The 20,975-nt window shown below is 50.2% G+C and overlaps 7 protein-coding genes across 7 annotated transcripts; 4 read left to right on the forward strand and 3 right to left on the reverse strand.

The window, feature by feature from the left end:
- Positions 1-663: 663 nt before the first annotated feature.
- J4E82_010498 (uncharacterized protein) lies at positions 664-3,515 on the forward strand (the record flags this gene model as incomplete). The annotated part of the gene is made up of 2 exons (XM_051736710.1): positions 664-2,637; positions 3,015-3,515. 2 exons carry the CDS (start codon positions 664-666, stop codon positions 3,513-3,515), a joined length of 2,475 nt encoding a protein of 824 aa, XP_051583510.1.
- A 513-nt stretch (positions 3,516-4,028) lies between these two features.
- On the reverse strand, positions 4,029-6,102 carry UTP25 (rRNA-binding ribosome biosynthesis protein utp25; the record flags this gene model as incomplete). Its single annotated transcript, XM_051736711.1, has 2 exons — positions 4,029-6,030; positions 6,098-6,102. The coding sequence occupies 2 exons, from the start codon at positions 6,100-6,102 to the stop codon at positions 4,029-4,031; spliced, it is 2,007 nt and encodes a 668-aa protein (XP_051583511.1).
- Positions 6,103-6,593: 491 nt separating this feature from the next.
- On the forward strand, positions 6,594-7,743 carry J4E82_010500 (uncharacterized protein; the record flags this gene model as incomplete). Its single annotated transcript, XM_051736712.1, has 3 exons — positions 6,594-6,698; positions 6,756-7,468; positions 7,527-7,743. 3 exons carry the CDS (start codon positions 6,594-6,596, stop codon positions 7,741-7,743), a joined length of 1,035 nt encoding a protein of 344 aa, XP_051583512.1.
- Positions 7,744-8,873: 1,130 nt separating this feature from the next.
- On the reverse strand, positions 8,874-9,560 carry J4E82_010501 (uncharacterized protein; the record flags this gene model as incomplete). The annotated part of the gene is made up of 2 exons (XM_051736713.1): positions 8,874-9,338; positions 9,411-9,560. The coding sequence occupies 2 exons, from the start codon at positions 9,558-9,560 to the stop codon at positions 8,874-8,876; spliced, it is 615 nt and encodes a 204-aa protein (XP_051583513.1).
- Positions 9,561-10,156: 596 nt separating this feature from the next.
- On the reverse strand, positions 10,157-11,158 carry J4E82_010502 (uncharacterized protein; the record flags this gene model as incomplete). The annotated part of the gene is made up of 1 exon (XM_051736714.1): positions 10,157-11,158. The coding sequence occupies one exon, from the start codon at positions 11,156-11,158 to the stop codon at positions 10,157-10,159; it is 1,002 nt and encodes a 333-aa protein (XP_051583514.1).
- Positions 11,159-12,724: 1,566 nt separating this feature from the next.
- On the forward strand, positions 12,725-13,622 carry J4E82_010503 (uncharacterized protein; the record flags this gene model as incomplete). Its single annotated transcript, XM_051736715.1, has 2 exons — positions 12,725-13,143; positions 13,196-13,622. The coding sequence occupies 2 exons, from the start codon at positions 12,725-12,727 to the stop codon at positions 13,620-13,622; spliced, it is 846 nt and encodes a 281-aa protein (XP_051583515.1).
- A 4,960-nt stretch (positions 13,623-18,582) lies between these two features.
- On the forward strand, positions 18,583-19,857 carry J4E82_010504 (uncharacterized protein; the record flags this gene model as incomplete). Its single annotated transcript, XM_051736716.1, has 3 exons — positions 18,583-19,275; positions 19,327-19,550; positions 19,599-19,857. 3 exons carry the CDS (start codon positions 18,583-18,585, stop codon positions 19,855-19,857), a joined length of 1,176 nt encoding a protein of 391 aa, XP_051583516.1.
- Between the last annotated feature and the right edge of the window lie 1,118 nt (positions 19,858-20,975).

Genomic DNA, 20,975 nt, shown 5'->3' on the forward strand with positions numbered 1-20,975 from the left:
CAGTTTAAGAGCTCTAAACTGAACTGACTGATAAGACGAGAGCTCTAAACTGACACTGAACTGACTGCCAAGCAATCAGTCAGTCAGTCAGTCTCATCAGTTTGGATTGATTGTTAGCAACTCTGTGTCTAGTGGTTGGTATTGATACCATTGCTCCACCTCCATCCTGAAAGAGGCTAGGCGATCGTCGAACGAGGAGGATCGGTACTTTTGCGCCATTATCGAATAGGCCAAGCAGTCGCTCGAGGTTTCGGCAAGATGCGAAAGTGCTGGTCTCTAGCATTTGACTGAGTCAAGAAAGACATAGCAGATATGTAACAAGAAAGAAGAAAGAATAGGCGGCAATTGGGGGCCAGAAAAGAGGGGTCGCTGGTGTGGTCAGCCACTAGCCATTGGATTGGATACCCACGCTCTAGACCCCAGATAGCCTCGAACTCGCCAAGAACTTGTAAGTCGAGTGTTGATTTCTGGTGTGGCGGCTGCACGTCAGCCGCACTTTGCACAATGCGGGGAAGTCCAGACACACTTGATAAGACCATGATCACCTTAGAGTATTACCATTTGTTGTATCTCTCACAGTGCCTACTTCGTACCACGAGTACAGATCTTGAATCTTAGCCGTCGTTCACAACTCACAAGAAGGGCCCAGCCCTGATGCGAAAAATGTCCTTTTGGTCTTCAGACAGAGACCCTGTTGCGGCTGCAAGTGTTCTCCGAGATGTCGGTCGAGCACTGTCGGAGCTGGATCTGGAGGGACTGGTGAAAGAACACACAGCTTTCCTGGATATTCTGAAAAGGTTACTGGAAGCTGTCCAAAAGATTATGAAGAGAGGTCTCTTCCCTCATAGTCTCCAGGACGATATCGCAGCGATATGGAAATCTCTTCTGAACACGGAAGTAGAGATGGTATCCTCCATGGGCCTGAACGAAAGCGAAGTTAAAACCGAGGACATGAAATCCGTCACCTCCAAGTTCTATATGAAGATCGCATATTACGAGCGCTTCTCCAGCAAAATGATAGCGCTACGGAAAGAAGTTGCAGTACCGCTGTCACGTCTTCATAGCGGTGTTACAATGATCTTTTCTCAAAATCCTTCCAGATCCTGGGAAGCGATTGAGAGATGGACTGCTGAAAGCAAGCGATACACTGAAAATGGATTAGTGCATCAAATTAAAGAGTGGTTGCGGCCTAAATCTGAGGTCCAAGATATATACCACGCGTACACCAACACCGTTCTCTCGCCCGATTGCGACTGGTTTCTTTCTAAGAAAGAGTATGTTGATTGGTCCACCAAATCCGTGAGGGGAGGCAATCGCATATTGTGGATCTCTGAAATTCTCGGGGTAAGAAGAACGCAGGTAGCGGCAAGAGTCATCGAGAAGCTCCGAGAAGATGAGCGTACGGTAGCTTATTTCTTCTCTAAGGAAACCTTCTCGAAAGGCGACGTTCGAAGTGTTATTGCCACACTATGTTGGCAGCTTCTCACTCAGTTCCCAGAAGATATTGGGCTACTATCGGAAGTTTTCAACAAAGGTTGCGAGCCCAATGAAATTAACATCCGGGGTTGTCTTCAGCGTATGTGTCAAAAGAGACATGCAATAATACTTCTGGACGGTTTTGATCGGCGCTACTATGGTTCAATCCAGTGGGACCGGCTTGGTCTGTTCCTTGAATCATTGAGATCCGTCTGTGATATTATCGTTTTCGACACAGTGCTTCAAAGTATCAAGTGGGACTTGACATGTCAGGGTGAGATTCCTCTGACCGTCGAGTGTGCAGACGATTTCTGGAAGGAGATGGAGAAGGTTCCCGCCCGATACGTTGCAGGATTAGAAGCATCGGATGAGAAGATGGAGCAAGGAGTAAACGCCAAGATCAGAGCATATGAGGACATTGAAGAACAAGATGTCCACTTTCCCGTCACAAGAGAAGATCAATATCGAGTATATGCAATGATACGGGACAGAGCAAGTGGATCGCGTCTACCAGCCTACGTCGCTCGACAAATTATTGATCAAGCTGAATACTGGGTCAAATCAACTTTCGAGCGCCGTGAGCCACTTGAGACCAATGCAGGGGAAGCCAAGAGGAACGTCCCATACCTTCTCAGCGACCCCATTGATGGTGCAAGCCATCTTCCTGTCCGCAAGATTATCATCACCTGCAGTCATGACGAAGTATGGAGTGAGTATCCAGACAAACACGGCAGTTACGAAGGCTCAGACGCGTATTTCGATTGTGTCGTACGAAAGTCAAACGGTGATATACGCGAACCTTGGTCTGGCCGCAGACACATATATGATGCTCCCCTCGGGACGCAACCAACGTTCTTTCGACTGAACCTGATCGAGCCAGGCGACAAACTTGCGATCTTACCTAAAGCTATCGCCCCGAGGTGGATTGACTTTGTTGAAACGGTGCGCATTGAAATCTTCTCGACGTTCATTCTTGAGGAAAAGGATGGGCACGACGGAGTACGCGGGTTCGAACAGAGATATACGAAGCTCTTGGCGCGGATTAAGGATGCCAGGAAGCAGGCCCGGTTGCCAACTGATAAGCCAAAAGATGTTGAACAGGCACTTCCAAGTACACGTTTCAAGAGGAAGTCAAAGTTGAGCAATTGGAATAGGCAGAGGGTGCAATCTCTTGAGAAACAAAAGAGGCCTCTAATGCCGTCCACTGAAAAGAGCCTCACTTATACGGAATCAAAGCTTCGGAGTCCTCGTAGCTCGCTATCAGTGTACATGCCAGATCAGCTTGGGCCAACCCCATTTCCCACACGTCGTGAGCATTCGAACGAAAAGATCTTTTTCACAGTTCCAGACGAACAGATCCCTTTGGATTATACAAATCACGATGATAAGAATGCTCACAGCTCAACATGGACAACTTTCATTAGGATGATTCGGGAGCTTGTACGACCGAAAGTGCGTCCTGGTTATAAGAGACTGGAGTGGACTTGTGTAAGCGATTTCCTGCAACCACCAACAATTTACACTCGCTTACTTGACAGACTTGCGGGGAATCTCTCTACGGTGATTTTGAAGAAAAGACACCGGGATCTCTCGATCGACTTGCCGCCCAACTAAAACAACGGTCTGGTCAAAGCTCACAGCATGGTGCTTCTGCACCGATACCACAACCAAAGAAAGCGCACACAAGACAAGCCCAGACAGTAGGGTACAATATGCCTGGATCAGGCAGTAGTAGCTCCAATGATCCGAACAATCTTGTGAGTAACGCAGTGTCATCACAACTTAATACTGTCAAGCCACCGCTATCGACTGCCTTACAATTGTGCATTGAAACTGGAAAGTACAAGCTTGAAATGAGTGAGCTCGCCCGCCCTAGTCTTACCGTCAGCGATGGCGAACTCTTCGCAAAGATACGAGAGAAATATGAAAGCACCCGTCACTCGATACTCCCAACATGGGCGCGGTTCAAGAAGCCAAATAGAGCCATCTTTGTGAAGGTCCGTCCCAGATCTTCATCACCATTCATACCCCATGACTAACATAGTTGCAGTTCCTTCTTGGAACAAAACGGACCGTCTCCCTCAACTACGAAACCCCCTCAATACCACCACCCACCGAAGTCAAACATAATTACGACTACGACCCTTGCCCTATGGAGATACCCCCCATGGACAGTCGAGTTTTCTTCCATCACTTCTACGCCCCTACATCACAACACCCTGACGTGTTTTGGGGTAACCGGCTGCCGTGGAAAGTCAAGCCTCCACTGGGGCCTAGCAATCATGACTGGGGCATTCATCTTGAAGAAAGCCCTGATTGGCCACTGTTCGCTGCGTTGATGTGTTTGCTCTTGTTACTAAGTGGTGTTATTGCGGGAATCTACGCGTGGAAAATGAGCGATGCACAGACGGGCGTTGCGATCGGGGCGTGGTTGACTAGTGTACAGGCTATGGGGATAACAGCCGTCTTCTTTTGGTGGAGTTAAAACGATGTTGCAATACTGCCCAGCTTGTCCCCAAAGTCTCACCCTACTAGATGGCTTTCCATAACCCTTATACAAAATCAAACACATCCCCCTTATCACCCACCATCTTCCCCACCCTCTTCGACCCCACAATCCTCTCCAACTCCAACCTCTCCCACCTCGAAAAGCACACCTTAACACTCGCTTCCGCACGACTAATCTCCGCCCTCTCCACACTCTTCCCCACGAATCCCACAACCTCGTCGTAAAAGATGTGATTCTCCGGTACACCGTAAAACACGACCCTCTTCACGCCGCGGAGATTATAGCGGTGGAAATGGTGCGCGCGACCCGTATACAGCAACACCGAATGTTTGCCATTCATAAAGTGGCTACGTGCTTTACGCACGTCGGTTGCATCCGTGTACTCTGAGATGGAAGCATACGCGATATCCGTATCGACGAGAGAATTCCGGATGCGGACAAAGTCCAGGTAACTCGGTATGAAGACAAGGACGCCAAGGCCACCTTCTACCGGCTTAGGCAGCCGTGTGATGGACGGCAGGATGGTCGTGGAAAAGTACTTGAACCTAGCATCCGGGTCCGTAAGATGGGATGGCGAGTCGAAGCGGAGAAAAGTCTGCTTAATGCCATAAGACAGAGTTTCGATGAGCCCCGCGGTGTGGTCTGCCGTGTACTTGAGCCTGCCTGCAAAATTCCGCATATGTCTGTTGTACAGCGTGTTGATCTTGGGCGTCAGAAAAGCACTCAGGACAATGGTCTGGCGGACGAAGCCCGCGTGGCCATCTAGATACCAGTTCCTCACACGGCTAAAGTCACAGCCGTGGGAGTCCTTGGGCTGGAGGTTCAAATGCTCAAAGACAAACTCGGCGTGTTCCCAGTTCTGCATCAGAGCGGCGTCTGCTTGCTCCATAATCACCATTTCAATCGACGACAGGAAATCCGAGTCGCGTTTCTTGGGGTCTCCAGATTCGATGGCGCGACGCAGGCCTAGTGTCGAGGCAAAGATGATGTCAGAGTTGTAAAACGTCGAGTAGTATTTCAGCGTCTTTCGAGTGAGTTTTACGCCGATGCGAAATTCGTTCTCGTCGTTTCCTTCAAACAAGTCTCGGAAGTCTGCTGGCCGGTCTTCAGAGAACTTGTCTTCTGGGAGGGAGAAGCTGTCGAGGAATCTCTTCTTGTTCTCCTGCTGTTCGAAATCGTGGAGAGCGGTTATGCTGTCTAGGGCGCGAACGCATGCTTGTTTTGTTTCTAGCAAGAAGAGGATCTTGGGACGGGTGAAGCCTTGATCGCGGTATTCGGTGTCGGTGTCGTCGTCTTTTGCCTGGGCGAGTTTGGCGTTGTTTTTCAGAACGCGATCGCGTGTCATGAGGATGTGGTTCAACGCGTGTAGACAGGTGATGTCGCGCAGGCGGCTGGCATTTTGAACTGTCCTCGCGCCGAACAACAGGTCCTGATAGCCGAATATCGAGGGTGTGATGGCTTGTTCCAGTTCATCAAAATTGCCGATTCTCTTTTGTGCATTTTCGACAAGCCGCGCTTTTAACTCAACATCGCGGACGCTTCGAAGCTTCCTAACGGGCGTCTTGACCTCGTCGCTGGGAACCTGAAGTACTCCAGCCCCCAGCCCAGGTTTCCGATCGAGCTTTTGTGACGTCCATTGGTTGGCTGCTATTCGCTCTAGGCGCATCGCTAGTTCGTTCTCGTCTGGGTTCGCAAAGTGTCTTTCGTAGGCTTGCTCGAGCTTCTGCTCTTCTTGGTCGTCTTCGTCCGAGACCTCGTCGTTGTCCATCTCTTCTTCCTCTTCCTCAGCCACAGCGTCTTCGGCTTCTAGCGTGGAAGATTCGTCATCCACTTCGACGTCGGGTTCAGGTTCGTCGTGTCCCAACTTCCGTCTCTTCTTCCGATGTTCGTCGGAGCCAGTATTGCGCGACGAGAAGGACTGCAGGAGAGAGGCATACGCATTCGAGATTGGCTGCGCTTCTTCTTCCTCTTCGTCTGAGGCAGCGTCGTCTGAGGCGTCGGATTCGCTGTCGTCGGACATGGATGGTTCGCGCATGTGGACGTTTCTGGAGCCTATTGTCAGTACTGGGCTGATGCGCCTGCGACCAATATCCGTACTCACGAATCTTCGACCTCATCTCGTGTTCTCGCTGCTGCAAAACCGCCTCTGTTTCCGCCTCTGCTTCCGCCTCTTCCACGGCCTCTCATGCCACCTCTGCCTCTTGCCATTCCCCCGCCACCCCTTCCCCGTCCACGGGAGCCGCCTCCGCCTCGACCTCTCATTGGCGCCATTCGGGACGCGCCGAGCGATGTAAGTTGGGTGAAGGCCTCAGTGTGTGTGCGCAGTGCTAATTGCGCAAGGAATAGAGTCGCGGTACTTTAATGCGCGAGATTTGAAGGTTTTATCGTATATTCGAGGTGGTGTTGTTTCAATCTGAACAATACTTGAAAGCCATGCTAGCCCGCAGCGTCCACCAAAAAAAGTTCAGATGGTCCGTGCAAGCGAACGCACCTGCCCAGGTTTCTTTCACAATATCGACCGTGTGCCCCACCAAGCACATTTGACGTCCTCCGAGCGCCTCACCACCACCACCCACGCCCACGCCTCAGCACCGCCATTACCGTCACCATGGCCGAGAACGACTCCTTCCTCCATCTCGCGCGCCCGCTCGGCCCTGCCCCCATGGGCGCCCAGCCGTCGACTGCCCCGCTGAACGTCGCCATCCAGCCCCAGGTATGCGACAACCGCAGTGAGAGGCTGCCTGCTCTGCTCTCTGACACCCAAAACTAGGCCGTCTTCTCCATCCTCGACCACTCCCTCCGCCGCCCCGCCGAGCAAGAACGCGTCATCGGCACCCTCCTCGGCACCCGCAGCGAAGACGGCACCGAAATTGAGATCCGCAACTGCTATGCCGTCCCCCACACCGAGACGGCCGAGCAGGTCGAGGTCGACATGGACTACCAGAAGCAGATGCTCGCCCTGCATCTCCGCGCAAACCCCCGCGAGGTTCTCGTCGGCTGGTACGCCACCAGCAGCGACCTCAACACCTTCTCCGCCCTCATCCAGAACTTCTACAGCCAGCAAGGCGACGGCACATGGCCACACCCGGCCGTCCATCTCACCGTCTCCACCGTTCCTGGAAAGGACATCGAGTCCAAGACGTACATCTCCGCGCCCATTGGCGTGACGGCTGAGCGCGCCGCAGACTCGTGCCTCTTCATCCCTGTGCCCCACGAGATCAAGTACGGCGAGGCAGAGAGGTCGGGCCTGGAGCTCATTTCGTCGGCAAAGGACAAGGAGGACCGGTCACAGGACGTCATGACCGATCTCGATTCCCTGGAGCGCGCCATCACACACGTCCTGGACATGCTCGAGCGCGTCTCCAACTACGTTAACAACGTCCTGGACGAGGAGGCCGAGCCGTCGTCTGCGCTGGGACAGTTCCTCATGAACGCCCTCAGCCTGGCGCCAAAGGTTGAGCCCGCCGACATTGAACGTGATTTGTACGTCTCCATCCCCCTACTTGTACCTTTGGCCCTCTGCTAACGTGACCTGCCACAGCAACGCGCACATCCAAGACGTCCTCGTCGTATCATACCTCGCAAACACCATTCGCACACAGATCGACCTCTCGAATCGTCTCGCAACTGCGGCACTTACCATGGGCGGCGGCGACCCGCTCGCTGGCGATGGCAAGAAGGATGGTGACAACAGGGGCAAGGGTGGTGACAGGCGAGGTGGCGGCAAGGGAAGGCAGCAGAGGGAACAGGAGGCTTGAATTGACGGGTAGGCACACTGCATGGAGTTTGGCGTTTCTCAAGTGACATGCCACTGGCGAAGGCAGTTTCAAAGCGCGACACCACGCTTTCGGGGCCAGCAAGAGCTGTGCCAGGAAAAAGCTACGAGTCTAGCTTTTTACGAAGGAACAATGGGGTAGAGAGACAAGCGAAGATGTCGAATGGCTCCCAACTCGCTGCTCTCCACATTAACCGGGGCGCTGTATAAGTACTACATTTATCCCCACGGTAGCATGGTCGACATTACGTCCAAATGCCAAGAAAAGTCATGGAATGAAGACGATTTAGAATCACAAACAACAGTTTAGGGTGTAGTGGTGATGCATCATGATGTCGTGTGCAGAGGTGCGCATTTAAAGTATTGTGGGGCGGAAAGGAGCGTATGGGAAGGAAGATGGCGGCAGGCTTTCAGATGGTGACCTGACGCATGACTGTTTGTTCTTTTTGGGATGTTGGTATCTAGGACGAGTTTTGATTTCAGTGGAAGCGGTATGTTGAAATCTACTGTATTGTGTGTTCTTTCCGGCTGGATTTAAAAGAGTTGGTGATTATTAGTGTCCGATTTATTGTGCTTCCTGACGAAGTGATTCTGGGTGGTGGTTGATGAGGATTAGCCTCTAAGCCGAATCCGGTGTAGCATATGTACCCTCTCGTACATCCATCTCCACTCCAACTGTATCGATACTTTTTAGACGTTCTGGCCACCCGATGGTCTTCAAGTATGCCAAAGTATAGCACTTTTCCCTGATTTGTACTGGCTTCTGAGCTTTGGACTGTTGATCCGGGCTAGCGGGCCGGTAAGTCGTCTAGTAGTTGGTAAGGTGGGGAGTAAGGAGACTGCATGGACGCATGCTGTCTTGTACCAGAAAGGGTATTTCGCTGACGTGTTTGGAATCATGCTGCGGAGATATATATTGGAACTCAGTCGCGGTGTGATATCATACACAAAGTAAGCCTCGTCCGTACAGATCATCAAAGACGGTTTTCGATCCACATGATGTCGCATACCATTATGTGGTCAAGAAGCGCACTACCAAGCCCGTCAACAAAGAAACAACTCCGTCCCTCACCGCGTACAAACACAGCATAAGAAACGCTCTATACCGCAACGTCAGAAAGGCATACATCGCATCTCATCCAAAGTCCAATACCTCCTCATATTCTCCGCGCCCAGCATCTCAACCTCCTCATCCAAATGCCGCCAAAGCGCATCCCCAAACGTATCCATAATCTCCTTCATCCTCTCCCACTCAAATCCCTGACCGTTACTACTCTCCATCATCTGGCCTTTCTCTAAATCTCGCTGCTTGCCCTCCAGGAACCGCTTCAGCTCCAGCAAGCCGCCGTGGATCTGCTTGTGCTGGCTCGGCATCTCCATTTCCTTTGCGAAGCACGGCATTTTGCGCGCCAAGATGGGCAAGTAGTAGGTTTCTTCGAGGTCGTGGTGGCCTTTTAGGTGGGTGCAGAAGTGCAGTGCTGCGTCGAGGAAGGAAGATAGTGAGGTTTGTGGTGGGAAGGGGGCGCCGTTCTGGCACGCTGTGGCCATTGTGCGCCATGAGTCGCGGAATATGTTGTGCTGTATGGGGAATTGTGTGAGTAAATGGAATTTCAAATTAGGTTGGCTTGATTAGAGGGCAAGAGAACGCACAAAGTAGTCCATCTTGATGGCGAGTTGGTTGTATTGCTTGTACTCCCATGATGTTAGGGGTAACAATGTTCCTTCTGGCTGTGCTTCTGCGAGGGGAGCTGAAGGAACGGCGATAGATGGTACGGTAGGTTCAGAGGTTGCGTTGCCCATTGTGCGTAGTGTGAGGAAGGGGTGGACGGCTGAGTTTCTGCAAACAAGCGCAGACTTTGCTACCACACCGGCAATCAATAGTACAGATGGGGATAGACACTTATGCATTGACAGTGAAACTCGAGCATCTGTCAAGATGCTCGGGAAATATAGTTATGTAACTACTTGAAAGTTTCCAGTGTGGTTCATTCTTTACCCGACTGATTGGGTGGATTACAAAGCCCCATCTGGTCCCCGGATCGATCGCCCATCCGGTCCGTACCGTGGTCTAGGATCTCTTAGCGTGTATTACTCAACTCTTGTCTTCCCTAACGTCTTCTGAGCTTTGTATATGCGGAAACGCTGTGAGTAATTCTTGATACAAATCATTTGAAAAAAGGTATCATCTGTGCGTGACATGTCAAAAAAGTAAGCGGACGATGTAGATAGTATTTATATGGCAGTCCGTGACGTATTAGATGTGTGTTTATCGCGGGTAAGCTGTAATAGAGTGCACGATTCTTCTGCACTTAAACGAGGTCATCACCAAGGCTCCAGAGACTACCTGTTGTCGTGCAAAGTTGTAGAAAGCTGACATTGGAAGATTACTGCGTCTTCTACGCTACGCTCTCTAATGGCAGAATATCTATATCCGGCAGCTTAAAGTCATTATCAATACCTTCAACCTTCGCAACACCCTCTCTCATCTTCGAAAAATCAACACTCTTCTTGAAAGCGCCGCTAGTCTCTACACTCTCGTCCCAATACAACGTCCTCAGCCACTTGTCCACGTTTGGATACCAGTCCCTAATAAATTTCGCATCGCCCGGCCTGCGATTGAAAAACCCAACGTAGCCAATGTCGAATCGCACAATAGTCGGAAACAAGCGCACATCAGCCTCAGTAAGCCGTGTACCGAAGAGATAAGGCCGGTGCGCTGGATCGGAGAGATGCGTCTCGAGGCGCCCGAGGCCGTCGTAGAAGCGCTCGACGCCAGCACTGTAGGCTTGGGGACTCGTTGCGAAGCCGACACGATAGGTGCCGTTGTTGACTTGTTCGTAGACCCAGGTGTTCATGGCTTCGATTTCGTCTTTGAGGTCGGCAGGAAGCAAGTCCAGTGTTGGCGTCGCGTTGGGTGGTACGATGGACGCGGAAGTTGTATAGAACATGCGAATAATCTCGCTGCTCTCGTTGTTGACAATGGTATCTATCACGCGTGTTAAGTTTTGTGGTGTTGGCACACGAGCAGGATGCATCTTACTAGTCTTTTTATCAAACAATACAGGTACAGAAGCAATGCCATTCGCCAAACAGCCAGGATGGTGCTTCTCGTAGACTTCCGGCATGGTCTTGAGGCTTGTAATGGGATCCCTGTCCGGGCCGTATTTGCCAGAGAAAGTCCAGCCTCTACCAGGAGCGTATGAATCGACCTCGATAGTCTCGATGATATCGTCGAGGTGCTTGAGAGATCGCACAATGAGGGTTCGGTGGACCCATGGGCAAAGGTTGTTCATGTACAGGACATATCGACCGGCCTCGGCTGGATACTGCGCAGAAGGTATGACGGACCTGAACTGCGAGGTCTTGCGCCTGAACTCTCCAGTATCGTTTTGAACCATGGCCAACATCAAACGTGATTGTTGGGATAAAAAGTCTCAGGATTAAAGAGGTAGGTTGCGTGGTAGGTTGCATGGTGCACTACCCCGTTTTAAGACGGATGTGTATTTCATGGTTGCTGACAATAGTGCTGGAGAAGTGACGCATAATGCGACAAGGAGAGGTCGATCGTGAATCTGGGCTATGCGTTCCGAACTCTGCAACTGGCCACGTCTAGTTCCCCAGAACTTCTGCATTCCTCAAAAGAGCTCGGCTCCTCATTCAACGCAGTGAGTTCTCGCTGCAGCCGGATGCGGCAAGGGTCGAGCTTATGAATACAAAAAGAGCAGAACGGAACACACCCGCCAATTAGCGCCTACGGCGCACGGCTACCTTGTGCCCCGGAACGCGTTTTGCCGCTCTACGGGGCTGCGCTCGACAAACTATCGTTCGGTGTACAAATCATCGAGAACTTGCTAATTAGGCTCTGACCTATCGTAACATCGTCTCGTTGTATTGTTGACGCTGTAGTGGCGCTGTTCTGCTCACACAACTTGGTCGGCGATGGCCAATTGCCAGGTAAAGGTAAGCTTGCCGATAGATGTTTGGCAGTGTTCGCGCAATTCGATGATTGCACGTTGCATTGCTTCGATACACTGCCCATGGTTATTCATATCGCACGTGACGTCCCTCGCGGTGTCACAAGGTCGCGCTGCGAGGCTGAAGCTGCATTTCGTATTGGTGCCTTCGAGCTGAAACTATCGATTTGAGAATGTTTTCACCCAGCTGCAACGATCGCTTTGCTGCGTGACCCGAAGCGTTGTCTTTCTCTTGGTACAGTACCGCTATATTACGACCAGCTGCGTATGCATTAGCTTTCCTCGTCTTCTTGGTCAAAGCAGGCCTCTTCGGGTGGAAAGATCGAGCTATCTTGCGCTCATGGCTTCCTCGGTGTATGAAATCTTGGAAGGTTGACTGGGGGTTATAGAACGCCCAACTGGTTTCATTCGCGTCGACCTTGGCATGTCTTGGTGTGTTCTGAGTGACGTGATGGTAGCGATGCGGGAAAGCGCGCTAGATAGACGCGTCTGTTCATCTGGTGGGGGCGCCTACAACCGCTACCACAACGAACAGACTTTATACATCTATTTCCGGACGACGTCTTGCACTGAGCATCGGTTCGAAATGGCGAAATCGACTTTGGTGGTGATTGTGAAGATGCAAGGCTGAGCGTCAACATAACTTGGTGTTTACCAACAGCATGCCGTGCTTGCAGCCTAATCTCGCTTCCTCTGTCCGGCTTTTCGACTGAGCGGCATGTCTCAGCCTTGTCGTTTGCACCTCCAGTGTGGTACCCCGCCACATTTAGAAAGACTACGGTGGGAAGGCAAGGCATATTGACAATGCATGCGCCGGCTTTGCCTAATTCTGGATCACGCCCTCTTCCGCATGAAGATCTGGCAAGGCTGGCGCTGAGTGTCGCCCTTGCGCCACGGTTCTGACTCTTGGAGTCAGCATGCGCAAACTCTCACTCCTCCTTGACCTCTAATCTTTCGACATCGCATCGCACTGTCGGCCCCTTCTAAACCATGGCCGCAGAAATCGGCGTCGTCGCTAGCATAATCACCGTCGTGGGTGTAGCAATCACAAGTAGCAAGAAGCTTTACGAAACAGTTGTCTCTTACAAAAGCGCTGACAACGATTTGAAAGAATTTAGCGATGAGGTCCAGACTATTCAGTTGATCCTGGAGGCGCTGGAAGCCAGTCTGAAGGGAACATCGGAGAGCAACACGTCTGGTAATCTCCAAAAGTGTTTGAGAGACTTCAAACCGACGATGGAGAGTCTCTCGCAGCTTTGTGATGAAATCAAGGCGAAAGCCATCACGGGCACCATGACTGTCCGAGACAAGCTCAAATATCTCTTCAAGGAGAAGGCATTTTCAGCCTATAAGTACCGCCTCAACAGCTACAAGCTGACGATCAACATTGTAATGGGCCTAGTAGTACTGTGCGTTCATACCCGCCGACGCGTACAGATAGCAGCTAACTCACTGTCGCAGCATCAAGTCGAATAATGACAGGAAAGTCATCGAAGACCTCCAAAACAACATTGCCACCGCTCTAGGCAAGATCACAGGGCAGATAGAAGGCATGCAGATCAGTGTTCAGCCGATCATCCCTGTCGACGAGGCAGCGCACAACGCCACGGCGCCTAACGAAACCAACACAGTGATATACGAGCTAGGTCAGTGCTTGAAGGTCTCTCAAAGTGCGCTCGATGCAGCACCTCCAAAAGCGAAATATTCAATTGGAGAATTGGAGCTTTTTGATGAAGCGCGTCAGGTTGTGGCAATCACCGAGGGCAAACCCGGTCTTGTTGGGACTGCGAGAGCACATAATTCCAGCGTGCAGACCATCACGGATGTAGCTCTTCCAACTGAGTTCCTCATGGGCTTGATTTCGCCCGCTTTCAAGGGTGCGCGCTGAGAATGAAGTTCGTTATCCGGCTCTTGCCGCGTCGAACGAGACGAGAGTAATGTGGTGGAGGGTACGACACTCACATTGATATTTCAATTTGGTCCAATCGTATCGTTACATGTCCAGCTGGTCACATGAGACAAGTGACTGCTACGCCGACAATAAATGTTCTCGTTGTTTCTTTCCCCGTTTCCGTTCAAGGATAAACGTGGGTGCAGAGCGCTTGGGTAGCCATTGGTGGCGTATTCAGCTGGCTCGTCAGACATGGGCTCGACATCGCGTAGAAGCCAATCGTCCTGGAAGTTTCTACCATTGGTGCCTCTGGATACTGACCTGTTTTCCCACCTTGAGCTTATGTGTCATTTGCATTTTCGCTCTTCAGTTTTCCTGCACTTCGCCACTACGTATAGAACGTCGGCCACCCTTCTTCAGTCATTCGCGATACTCTTGTACATCAAAGAGACAGTTGAGGTCTGCATACGAGATGTCTTGATTTAATCTAAGCAATCCGAAATTATGTTCGCTCGTGATGACGCAGCCATGGCTACCATTACGAGTCGAGAGGGCACAGCCCCGCCATTCATCAACAATGCCAATTCCTATGGACATAGCACACAAACCATCATTGGTTCCATTAACCATTACACCAGGATACCTGATGACCTACCACTTCCAGCGCATGATGTGAGTGCCGGGAAGTACTTCATCCTAGCCTCAACTGCTAACAGCTGCTACAATTCGGAACTCCTTCAGAATTGTCGACGGCTCAACTTCCTAATCTCTCAAGCGTCTCTGATTTACCCGTCATCAACAGCTGTAAGTTCTCATACTACTCGATTGGTAAATAGCTGATCTTGCCAGACAAAATCGTATTGTTATCGAATCCGAACCCTTCTTTCATCCATATATGAAGCTATCGCGAAGCCACACGTGTCAGCACTGAACTTTCAACCGTGCGAGACATACCTAGATACTCCAGCTGATATTATCACAAAGGTCTTGCTTGTTTGCGGTAAAGCTATTCACGATTTCGAATCGAAAGCTAGACAAGGAACCAGTTTCTGCATGATGACCGATCTGAACGAGCTGCGGAACAGCTTGCGCAACTGCTTGTTCTATTTATTCACATCCCTTCTGTGAGTGACAGCGGACAGCTCGGATGGCCCCTGATTCTCGAAAGCTAACACCGTAGTCATAGGAACATCCACGAGGAGGACCCATTATCTAGAAGTTCAATTGCTGGTATTGATGAAGTTATCGGCGATATGCTTAGGTTTCACTGGAGATGTCAAACTATCATCATCAAGCTCACTGGGAGCAGCTTTACCGAACTTGAGGATCCTATCAAACTCTACGATGCTTCTAGAGCAACCACGTTCCTTCCGATCCCCATGATATTGTGTGGGTCTCCACATGTTAGTTATCTATAAGACCGGATCCCTGTTGATAACTGGAAGTATGCTGATATAGATTAGCAAATGCATCTATTCCTGCTGACCGTCTACGGTAATCGGCCATGGCACAAGAAGATTGAGCACAACGAATACATCTTAGAGAGCAGTGACTTGACTAAAGAGGTCCAGTTGCAGAACTGGGGTGAAGTGATAAGACCCGGAGAGATAGTGTACATGACCATGTTAGTCAAGCGCAAGGGCGGTATGAGCGACACCTCTTGTCGGGAATGCCGTGCGATGAACGTTGAAAAGATATGTGCGAACAAGAAGATGAGATGGTGAGCTCTCAAAGCTTGAGGATGCCCTGAAACCTTACAAGCTAACATATGTTATAGTCTCAGCTGTGGGCTAGTGTTACAAGGTAACAAGGAGTTGCTTCTTCTTTAATGAAGGTCGCATGAAGAGAGACCATCGGGCGGACACGATGGAAGGATGTGGATCCAAGGCGGGGCCTGGATCACGTGACTAACATCCCGCCAAGGCTAACCATCCGGGATGGCAGAACTACTCGGGATAGCAGAGCTATCACAAACATCCCTTGCACTTAGGATAGAAGGGATAGCAGGAACAGATTGCAATAGGTATAAAGGATGGACGGATTTCATTATTACACTCGTTGTGGTTAACTTAAATAGTTTATCTCTCACACAGATTGTCAACTAGTTATTCTATCGTTTATAGAATTAGTATTGTTTATCCTTTAGTTACAACGATAACTCTTTTCCATCTGATCATTCTATACATTACCTCACGGACTACCGCTTTAGTCTACCTCGCCTTAGTACGGACCGAGCCTAGAGAAGTATAGCCTAACCCCGTGTAACAGCTAGCCTCGGGCGTCACTGAGAGCACTTTCGAAACTGAAAATGTTGATTCCGCCAGCGAGAGGGAAACTGATCCACAAGCAAAGCCATCAGAGACGTCTCAGAACCTAGTGGAGGAGCGATTTTTACGAATACGTTACGATTGCGACCTCTCGACACACAAACTCAATGACTCAGAACCTCCGGCCTATAGAACACACAGGACCGACATCTGGATCTGCTCCGAATGTGGTAGCGACAATCCTGATTGGCATACTTTCTGCCCGGTATGTGGTAACTAGATCGATATAAACCAGAGCTACCTGAATGCCCGTTGCATGTCGGGATTCAATCGAATCTGGCAATCTGTAAACCGTGATTGTTAAAGCTGCATGTTACGTGTGACTCGCAATAAAATCATATCGTATCTTGTTTCTAGTAATCATGTTGACTTCTTACAACCACTTGATGTTAGTGCGAAACTCTGCTTCTGGGTGTTCGATGTCAGCAGCATACGCTATCATCTCTTTTTCATTGCCTGGAATGTGAGCTTCATCTCACCAGCTTTCCAATTAAGGCAACAGGGTTCCTTCGGCCAATGCTTTTCGTTCCCTGAACATTGAACTTCGGCATCTCTTGTAGGCTAGATCGACTGACACGGGCTTGATTCACCTTGTGGATGATATCCACGCCCAACTCCACCCGCCTTCCATGAAAGATGTAGCATCCGTGACAGGTGTTGGAGCTCGAAGAAATTTCGGGAAAGCCATGTTTAGGAACGTTGAAATTGTGGTGCCGACATTTGTTGTAGTCCTTTCGACCCAAACATCCTTCAGATCGACTCCATGCGTGTTCTTCACACCTTTGGGGGGATAGAGCCGATCCTCGAAAGGAAGCTTGTCGCCAAGAACACGGGACGAATTCGTGTGCTGTCCCACTGGATATAAGCACGCCCGCATTTGTTGAAGATGTCAAAGACGACCTGCCGAAAATGTGAGCGTGCACTTCGCTCTTGTTAAGAAACTTTGAGTGTTCTTGTTTAGGAGGCGTTTGTTTCAATAGACAATAGTATGCTTATGTATTGGTGCCTCGGTCTCAAATCTCACAGCATTAGTCGGACATGTGGCAACCCTGTTTCTCTAGTAGTGTAAGCTAGCTTCGTCTGTTTTTCTACTACGGAAGACACTTTGTAAGCAAGCATTTCGAAAGATAAACGTCCCTGACATCACTTACAAGATCGGTGTCGTTACCTTGCTTCTAAAAGCACCTCTTGAAGGGCTTTGCCATTGCCTATGACTAGAAGTGGGCTAATGAACCTCGGCGGCTTTCAGCATGACTGTATAGAAGTGTTTCACTACAGACCGCTCTTGCGCCTTCGATAAGCGTTGTCCGAAGGCGCAGCAGAAACTCCGAAGGCGCACGAAGACTGTGCGTCCATCTGCCATCTTGCCAAGCGATCCTATCACTTTTACTCCGGTTGACCCTGCTTACTCTTGGCGTTGAAATAATCATACCACGCGGCTGAACGAAAGACTGTCACTTCATGTACCATCGACATATTCTAGAACAGCTTGCGCTGCTTGGCACGTAGTCGACGACTTTCTAGACCGTCCTTCAGTGCTGACGGCAATTTTCGGAAAGTGGTGAAACTGCATCTTCGGTCCTTATGCTGCCATGTTAGCTGGGATGGTTAGCGTGAATAGCGGCTCTGTGTGTGCCCTGCATTAGTTCACTCTGTCAATGCGCTCAAGGCGGCCTCGCCCCGAACGTGCCAAGCTGACCAGGATCTGCGCTTACCGACCATAATAACGAGAGACGAACTTGAGCTGTGCACACTAATACAACAGCTGTTGTCGCCAGACTGTTAAGTGGTACGACCTATACACCCACACAACAATTCCCCTTCTGTTAAAGGTACTGCAGAGCACCTTCGACGTCGAGCACTACTCTCTCCGCCAATCGGCCTCGAATTGTAGTCCAAAGAAGAGAGAATCCACCAATCCCATTCAGATATCACGAACGTAAACCTTACGACGCGCTGCCGCTGTCTACAACGTGCCGGAACGACCCTCCTCAGCCGACACAGTAGAAAGCACTCACGGCACTCGAATCGGCGCATTAGATGCACGGACCCAGAATTTGCGCCACTGCAACACCATGGTCGCTGCGCGTGCACAGATACTGCCTAGCCTAGCTAGACGGAACGACATGTTTGTAGACCTCTCATTTCCACCAACTATTCTACTACAACACGTTCAGTCGGGCCTATTATAGTTACGAACATCTACTATGTCCAGAAGTTGCAATTGGTGGAGAATACCTTGGCAATTTAGCAACCGGCGCGACTATCGTATCGTTAAAGCCGGACTTAACGACAATCGAGTCGATCATACCAGTCTAACCTAAATTCGTAATGTACCAGCTCGCATGGGTTAACGTTCTACTGGATTTAGTTAAACGACATGAACTGATTCGAATGGTCATCAGTCTAGTTGAAGCTGAAAGAGGTAGGGTACTTCGGCAGTGAAGGGTACGAGGAGGCTATACAACAGCCGGAGCAATCGAAAAGCGTCATGAACTTCTATAAAGAGCTGCTGCAGAAGACCTGTAGAGAATCATCCTCACGAACATCTTCAGATTTCACTTATCTTCTCTTCAAATATCGACTTTCGTTTCCGACTACTCATAACTAAATCTCCTTGCACTTCCAAAATGCCTGCCTTCCACGCCAGTTTGATATTTGTCGCTGTGGCTACTATCGCCTCAGCAGCTCCTACCATCGACAACATATCTGCCGCCTCTTCAGACATGCTGGTCAAGCGTGCTGACTGTTCCTATACCGGCACCATTAGTCCCAGTGCTGTTGCATCTGCTGCACCTGGCTGCTCTTCCATCACCTTCAACGGGATCACTGTCCCCAAGGGCCAGACGCTCGATCTTTCGAAGCTCAGCAAGGGCACAACTGTCACGTTTCAGGGCCATAACACTTGGCTCGCCCAGGTTGGCTTCGATGACTCCCTCCTGAAGATCGGTGGTACCGACATCACCGTTACTGGCGCGGCCGGCGCTCGCCTTGATGGCCAAGGTGCCCAATACTGGGATGGTCTGGGCAGCAACGGTCCTACACCCAAGCCTAAGTTCCTAGCTGCTCACAACTTGCTGGGCACTTCAGCTATCAACAACCTCTACCTGTTGGACACACCCGTGCAGGCTGTCAGCATCAACGGCTGCAATGGCCTTAAGGTCAATAAGATGACTATTGACAACAAGAGCGGAAACAGCTTGCCTGCGAACAAGATGCCTCACAACACTGATGGCTTTGACATTGGTGCTAGCTCCAACATTGTCATTGACGGCGCTATCGTCGACAACCAGGATGACTGCGTTGCCATCAACTCTGGAACCGTAAGTTCTGAATACTGGAAGATCATTTATGATTGCTGACCCATTGTTTAGGGCATTACTTTCCAGAACGGACAGTGCAACGGTGGTCACGGCTTGTCTGTCGGATCGGTCGGTCACGGATCTAGCACTGCCTCTAACACAGTCAGCAACGTGCAATTTCTCAACAACAAGATCAACAACTCCTCCAATGGCATCCGAGTCAAGTCGTTTGTCGATGGTAAAGGATCCATTGACAAGGTTACCTACAAGGGCATCACGCTCAGCGGTATCACCAAGTATGTGTACCACTTCCTGCTCCTCCGCCTGTTCTAATAGCTAGCTAGATATGGTATCCTTATCGAGCAGAACTACAACGGTGGTGACCTTCCTAAGAACGTTGCCCCCGGCACTGGCGTTCCCATTACTGGTCTTACTATCGAGAACGTCATTGGTGGTAACGGTGTTGTCGCTAGCGGAACTAATGTTGCTATTGAGTGCGCCAACTGCAGCGGCTGGACCTGGAACACTGTCAATGTGACCGGTGGCAAGAAGTTCTCCTGCGTTGGCACTCCCAGCGCTGTCCCTGCTGGCACTTGCGCTTGAGTGGTGAAATTTCAGTCAGTGATGAGTCGTGCATTATTAGGGATATATCAAGTAGAGCGGTGCAGTATAGAGCAATCCTTCAATGTTTCTTAGTTCAATGGGACAAGTACATCAAGCATGGTCGACATGTGTGAGTGTTCACAACAAAGTTGCGCCAACAAACAGAATGCCTGCGACAGTACCTGATTACTGCCATATCCAAAAGTCAGTATTCTCAAGTAAAGCGCCCTGACCATGATAGATTTCTTAGGTGGTAAGTAAGAGAATAGCATCATACCAGCCGCTAGCATAACAACCATGGAAGTTGACTTCGGCACGTCTACCATCGCTAGTATGGTAACGTAGGGAGGCCAGTTTGAGAATCTTGCCCAGCCATGTATTCAAGCGTGCTTGCTCCTCGCTTCGACTGATATCTGGAAGATGGTTCATCCCTAGGCTGCCACGATGTATCCGTTAGTGAATGGATCTGTTTGCCTCTTGTCAGCCTTGGGTAATGGCATGGATCTTATGATATGGGCTGACGAGGAGGTAAAGCAAAGGTCGACACAGTTAAGATCATGAGCTAAGTGGGCAGAACTTGTTGTCTATCTGGGTTGACTTCATTACGTGAGTTGGGTACATATAGGAAGACCTCCAGTTCGAACGTCTAGTCGGAGACTGGTTAGCGACTCACGCTATGAAGGGAACCAAATCCAGGTCCTGACCTGCCCAAGTACCTTTTTCTCTCGCCTCAAGACGTAGTTTTGACATGTTGGCTTGCTTTGATAGATTTGGGATAGATCGGACGAACTTTACCCGGACTTAAGGCAACCTTGCCTGGCCCGTGCCACATAAGTTGCGTTGTGGCGTCGTAAGCGACGTCTAGCATGATGGGGGCGGGGCAACACTTGTTGGCATAATGCATCAACTCCCATCGATTACAACTTCCTTCGAAGCTTCACGCATTTAGCCCTACACGCTCATTTTGCGTCGCTCGAAGTTTGGATACCGAGGCCAACCCACACAGTGAACACGATGCACATGGTACATCGTTGACAATATAGCGTGCAATCCAGGTACCGCTGTGACACAGAACAAAGGAGTTACTTTCGGCTTGCGTACCGCATATCATACGACTC

The sequence above is a fragment of the Alternaria postmessia genome, assembly GCF_024291825.1.
Source record: "Alternaria postmessia strain BMP 2775 chromosome Unknown scaffold_130, whole genome shotgun sequence".
Taxonomy (NCBI): domain Eukaryota; kingdom Fungi; phylum Ascomycota; class Dothideomycetes; order Pleosporales; family Pleosporaceae; genus Alternaria; species Alternaria postmessia.